This window comes from Chaetura pelagica, unplaced genomic scaffold (genome assembly GCF_000747805.2).
Source record: "Chaetura pelagica isolate M959 unplaced genomic scaffold, ChaPel_1.0 scaffold124, whole genome shotgun sequence".
In the NCBI taxonomy this organism is placed as follows: Eukaryota; Metazoa; Chordata; class Aves; order Apodiformes; family Apodidae; genus Chaetura; species Chaetura pelagica.
Window position 1 is genome coordinate 2,969,894 of NW_009952891.1, and position 6,837 is coordinate 2,976,730.

At 39.3% G+C, this 6,837-nt stretch overlaps 1 protein-coding gene across 1 annotated transcript; it reads left to right on the top strand.

Annotated features, from left to right (window-relative positions):
- Positions 1-8: 8 nt before the first annotated feature.
- On the top strand, positions 9-6,837 carry PMM2 (phosphomannomutase 2). The gene is made up of 7 exons (XM_009995501.1): positions 9-90; positions 987-1,063; positions 1,965-2,056; positions 2,775-2,874; positions 3,887-3,962; positions 5,099-5,214; positions 6,695-6,837. Exons 4-7 carry the CDS (start codon positions 2,803-2,805, stop codon positions 6,797-6,799), a joined length of 369 nt encoding a protein of 122 aa, XP_009993803.1. The 5' UTR covers positions 9-90; positions 987-1,063; positions 1,965-2,056; positions 2,775-2,802; the 3' UTR covers positions 6,800-6,837.

A 6,837-nucleotide genomic window follows, 5' to 3' on the forward strand; every position in this document is an offset into this window, starting at 1 on the left:
GTTTTCGGCAGCGGCTGCGTCAGAAGGTGAAGGTGGGAGTGGTGGGCGGCTCCGACTTTGAAAAGATCAAGGAGCAGCTGGGAGACGACGGTGAGAGCCGCGAGGGGCTGGCGGGGAGGTTGTGCAGGCGAAAGGGGGATCAGGCCCTTCTCGTTCTGCCTCCGTGCTTGGGGCTGCCTGCCTGGCTGCGTGGCACTCAGTCTGAGGAGCTCTCCTGAGGCTTCGAAACTGCAGCCCGTGCTACTGAGGGAAGGAGGGGTGAAGGCCTGACCTTGTGACAGCGCCTCAGGAGAGGGCATTTACAAATTACATTTTAATTAAAATTAAAATGGGGTGACCTGCCTGACATACAGGTGTGCAGGCTGCTCAGGTGTCTTGCTCAGCCCTGAAACATCTGACCTTAACTGTGGGTTTACATGCAGAGATGGACTCTTGCTTTAGTCCTCTGGGAGGCATTTCCTCTTCTGTATAAAAGACCATCTTTAATAGACTTTACTTAATTGCTGCCATTGATAGTCTTCTGTAATGCCCTGGTAACTCAGAATCTGGCTTTGCAGGTGGTGTCTGGTAAGATATATTATCCTGCACTGTAGTAAGATGCCCACAACTCTTGGACTTCTACTGTAGATTAGGAATGTTGAGGAAACAAACATGAAATAGTGGTATTTGATTTGCTCTCTCACCCAGCTGACTGCCAGGTTTTTGTATTACTTGAGGTGTTCAGTCACTCCTTACGTTTCATGCAGAGGAGTTTAATGCAGGAGAGGAAGAGCAAAAAGTACAGGTGACTTAACTCAAAGGCTTCATGTGATTTGAGGTGTGTGTTAATGCTGGAGAGAAATCATCTTGTCCTCAGCATTATGCTGTTGAATCTTTCATGCTTTATGATCTAATGTTTGTTGTATTTTAACCTGTTTCATGTGTTAAGACAATTCTGTTTCAAAAATACAGGGGAAAGTATAAATTACTGTTTTTATTGGTTGTAGTGGTTGAAAAATTTGACTACGTTTTTCCAGAAAATGGTCTTGTAGCATACAAAGATGGGAAGTTCTTGAGCAAGCAGGTAAGTGTGAAATTTCCAGTAATGTGGAAGAGGAATTTTCTAAATGAGATTTTGCTCTATTGCTACAGTGCAGTGCTCTATAATTACTCTTCAGTCCTCTATAATCTCCCTTCTAACTAAGGCCAAAATTGTTGCTATTTGCATGTGTTAACTTCTGTAACAGATGATTCCTTTGGCAATCTGATTCATGTCATAACAATCTACACCTTTGGGGTGTTCTCAAAACCAAAAGCCATTGAATCTGAAGCATCTGATTGAGTAATAAGAACAGTGAAAATCCTGGAACAGCCTTATCTGTAGGAAATGTGGCCAAGCCCTCTGCTCCTAAGGTCCTATGGAATATATATATAGCCTTTCACAGCTGATGTCTGCTAGACCTTAGGGTTCAGCAAGTTTCTTGTAGCTGCTTTGTAGTATGAATTCAGAGTGCACATTCTGATATGTGACATAAGCTAGAAGGTAGATTCTCTAACTTGAGATAAATATATATCTGATTTTAGATACCCTAATCACCTTCCTCAGTTCAACGTAGGTAGTGGAGATTAAAAATGTAAAAGAGATCCTGTCTGAAATCTCTGACTTGAGCAATGGTTTCCAACTTATTGCAGTAAGGATCTTCATTTCTTCACACTTAGCTACAGTAGGTGTTAACTGCAACTTTTTGTTTAGGTCTGGTCTTTTTGGCCCACTCTGTTTCCTTTTGGTAGGGAACATACTGAATTAGAGAAAAACAAAAGCCTCTACTTAATGCCATGTGTGCATCAACTGAGGGTTATTATTGAAGGCATGTTTCTTTGTGGTATTAACCACGCCTGGTCATCCAATGTTTGTGTTTTTCATGTGACTTCTATTTAGAAGCTTAAATTGTGAACCCTTGGTTGAATGGTATTTGTTTTGTTAGAACATTCAGGGTCACCTGGGCGAGGAGATACTTCAAGATCTGATCAACTACTGCCTGAGTTACATTGCGAAGATTAAACTGCCAAAGAAAAGGTCTGTACCTACAAACATCTCCTTGTCCTCCTATTCTACATGTTATAGTGGTGAGCATAAATGTGCAAAGCAGGCAGCTCAGCAAAAAACAATGTGTGGTTCAGGAACACTGCATGGAATAGAGCTCACTCCATACGTGCAAAGACAAACTCCCGACTGGAGCACGGGATTTGAGATACTGATTGAGCATTTTTGTTTAACAGGTAAGGAACTTCAGTTTGGAAGTAGAAATATTTACTTAACATGTTTGGAATTCAGCAGCATAATGCTTTCCAGAGATTAGAAGTGTGCAGTAAGGTCAGCTCTGTGTGACATGAGGGTGCAGCTGCTCAAGACGTTAATATCTACCATATGTGAGGCTGGCTAGAAACACTGCTACGATTGCTTTGCATTTTGCTGCTTCCTCCCAAAGCTGACAGACTGGCCTGTTAAGGCCTTAGAATTGCATTGACAGGGTGCTCCAGTCATGCTTTTAAAACCATATCATACTTTCTAAAATCAGTAAGGATGATATTGAGGTTGCCAGATTCAAATATAGTCAAAAAAACTCCTTGATGCCAGAGGTATTGATCCCTACACATTGTTATTTATGCATACAATGAGAGGCTGAAGGTGACATCTGATTCCCCTTGTCTTCAGAATTAAACAAAGTTCTTTGTGATATTCAGTATTTTGAGCAATTTTTCATCTGTTTTCTGTCTTGTTAATTCTTTTTCAGAGGGACTTTCATTGAGTTTCGAAATGGGATGTTAAACGTGTCCCCCATTGGAAGAAGCTGCAGCCAGGAAGAACGAGTTGAGTTCTATGAACTTGATAAAGTGAGTTACAACTCTTGAAAAAAATCCAACTCTTCTGGAAGAGGCAGTTATGGCCAGGTTGTGATTTTTAAAAAGCTTTTATACTCTGTGCAATCTTTTTCATTTTAATCCTTTCCGTGTGGTTTAACTAACATCTTAGTTCAGACTTCAGGAAATATGTGACAGGTTTTTTTGTTGCAGTAGTTAATGATTTCTTGCAGAAGGAGAGGGTTTGGCTCATGTTTCCTTTAACCCTATATCCAGAGTATGAAACATCCTACCTCTAACACCGGGGTTCCTGAAAATCCCTCTTGTAGATAAAACCATACTTACTTGGAGTGCTCTTTAGTGTACCCACCTGTATCCATTCAAATCCATAAAACTATTCCTTTGCTTGTCAAGTCTCCAAAGCCTTTTAAAGCAGAATTTAAAAGCCGAGGTCAAACTATTCATATATTTTCCTTTGTATACAGCTAAAAGTGTGAGGCTGAAATGAACCTAAGCCATGCTGTCAGAGTTCTGTTCCCTGCTACACCATAACAACTGTTTCTGACCTGAGACAGAAACTGAAATCTGATTCCTCAAAAGCAATCTGTGCCTGTGACTCAGTTAATGGATGCTGAAAGAGACTCAAGCCCAAGGCATGCTGAAAACACCCTTTTTGGAGTATATAGCATTAGAAGATCAGTACCTGTTTTGAGGCTTCCCATGCTTCAGTCTCCTCATTTATAAAACTGAATTTTACTGGGAGTTGAATAGAATACTTGAGTACTTCCTTAGTAGCCTAAGGTTTTCAGATAGAAAAACAAGTCTCACAGCATGTATGTGATTTTTTTCTCTCGTTTTTTACAAGTTGGTAACAAATTAAAGTGGAAGTATTCTCAGCATGTTTTCTGTCATAATAAAACACAGCTATATCCCACTAGTCCTGGTACACAGACTTTTGGATATTCTTGGGGTGATTTTTTGGGCTGTCTTTATTGATGAATGAACACAGCATGTAGCTGATGTTTGTTTGCTTTTTTTTAAACAGAAGGAACATATAAGAGAGAAATTTGTAGCTGATTTACGAAGAGAATTTGCAGGAAAAGGCCTCACGTTTTCTATAGGTATTGCATTTTAAATTATTTTGTTTAAAACATCATTTAATGTAAATTTCACTGAAGTAATATCCTCTTACAGATATGACATCTCTGATCTCATTTGTGTAGCAGTTATTCCTGGGAGTGGTTGCAGGCATTCCATGCAAGACAGCCTCTTTTTCCTCTCAGGCTTTTATTTGGTACATTTTAATTGAAATCCATCAACAAAGAGAACTTCATAGCTTGTCATCAGTTCATTGTCTTAAAATGTCAGTTTTGTGACTGATTCTCAGTTTGAAACACATTACGTGCATCTCATTAGTCAGAGTTATTTTGGTGAATCAATTTTGATCAGAAGAGAAGTACTACCTCAGTGCTGTTCCAGTAGCCCTTAGATCTTCAGTTTTGTAGCTGCGTTGTGTGGGAGGAAGGACAGAAAATCCAATGTAAGATTAAAGAGAGAAGTGATAATAAGGTGGAATTAATTTCCCATGCATTTTTACTTTTTTCCTTTCCCCCAATGTATTACCATATTGTTATTTTTCAGAATTATAAGAAATCATGGTATTGAAAGCATGTGGTATTGAAACCCTAAGGCTGAAAAGAACTGCCAATATAGCTTTCCTAGACTATGTTGTAAATACCTTTTTGACACCTGCTTCAGTTGGGAATCTTGCTTTTATGCATTGGTAAAGTCCAAGGATTTAGAACTGGAACAATGTTGTCCTGTTAGGCTGTGTTAGAAAGGCTGATTTCCTCCTTCTTCTACTCTGAAAGCTTTAGAAAAGCTTTTGCATAAGACGTTATGGCTGTACATACACAGATGGCTGTATTAATTCACGTTGCTTCTTTCTAAAAACAAAAAGATCAAATGTAATTTTTTAAAAAAGGTTTGGTTTATTTGAGAGCAGCTAGTGTTTGGGAACATGCTAAGGCTTTCATATTTGTCTGATGGGTAAATAATACTCTCTAAATCACGACAGTTACAACTGATACAATATGAAACACTCTCTGTGCTTGTAAGACTTAACCCCAGGCTCTCATTACATTTTGTGACTTCTGCAAAGTTTCCTCTACCAAAAATCTTACCCAGTTTATTATTTCCTCCCTCTCCCCTCAGAAATGTGTTATAACAAAGTTTGCTTGCTTCATGTCTATCCTAGGAGGCCAGATAAGCTTTGATGTGTTCCCAGATGGCTGGGATAAGAGGTACTGCTTAGGAATCGTTGCCAATGATGGATACAAGACTATTCATTTCTTTGGAGATAAGACTATGCCAGTGAGTATAATATTTTGTGTATACATTTCAGAACTTCTGTTCTATGCTACAAGTACTGTAGGTTCCAACCAATTGCCTTATGCCTGACAGGAACTGAAGTCAGAATATAAATGTGTATCCATGTTTAATTGGCTGTGCAATACTGGTCAGCATGAGCAGAACTTTTCCTTCTGTTTCCTGAAGTGAGCACAGTGTTCTTGACAGACTTAGTAATACTGCAATATGTTTTTAAATTGGACTTGGATAATTATGTTAAAAACCTAGGTGACATGTCTATATAAAACTCATTGTCCTGTTTGGTTATCGTAGATAGAGGCTTCTTGTTGGTTGGTCGTTATTAAACGTAATTATTTTCCATTGAATTTAATACTGTTCCTTTGCTGATCACTCTGTCTCCATGCTGAGGTGCTGAAATTATATATAATCCCTGTACCTAATCACTCAGGAGAGCTAAACAGATCTGCAGGGTGATTCAGCTGCTGCTGAAAATACTGAGCAGAGCCAGCAAGGGCAACAGCAAGCACAGGGCTTGGAAAAAATGGAGGCTGAACATGGCCAAGGAACAGTGTCAGGCTAAGTTTTATAGGAAAAGACTCAGTTTTGTAAGAACTTAGTTTTATAATTTACATACAACTTCATAGTTTTACTTTAAAAGGCCAAGTTTTAGAAGAAAAAAAAAGAAATATTTGAAGTGTTTCCCCCCCCCCCCCTTTTGACAGTAGCTGTGAAAATAATCAGCTGTCCCTCTGGCAGAGAGTTTATGGACAGTTGATTTTAAACCTTGCAACTGGCAGTGCAGCATTTGCAGAGATTTGAAGTAGCAGGAGTTTCTGCTCACTTCATTGTGGTAGCAAACAATGTACACAAATTAGGCTCTATTTCTGTAGTGCAGCAAGCTGTGGCTTTTGGGGATCTCTGCTCATGCAGGTGGCAGTGCCTCTGTCCCCTGAGCCAGCTGTGAAGAGCTTGTTATTGCTCTGGTGATCAGAAACCAGTTGGATCAGCAATGTTAACAATGATTTAATGGAAAGTAAACAGAGTTGGAAGGAAAAGGATAATGCAAATAAGTTACAAATACCATGTGTTGGAATACTGCTTTGTAACAGACTTTACACCTTAATATTAACAAGTAAAGAACTTTAAAAGGGCAATGCTGGGTTGCTGTACCAAACTGAAAACATGGCTAAACTTACACTGAGAGTCCTACCTTTTCTTCACCAGTTCTGTCAGGGAGGTCAGGAAGTTCTCACACGAGTGTTTGTGGTGTTGAGCAGAAGTTTCAGCACAGGTGTGCTTTCTAGCACATGATACAAAAATCTGAAAATCATGGTTTGCAGTTTTGTAACCTTCTGGAAAACATTTCAGACATTACTATGTTGTATCCCTTCTTGCCGTAGTTTTCTTTGTGTCCCTTTTCCACCCCAAGACTGTGACTATATATTAAATCCTCTTCTGCTGTTTTCTTACTCTTATTTTTCAGGGAGGGAATGACTATGAAATTTTCACAGACTCCAGAACAGAAGGCCACAGCGTCACATCCCCACAGGATACAAGACAAATCTGTGAAGAGCTGTTTTTTAAATAAGAGAGTTTTCAAATTCTCACTTACAAAACGGTTAAGAC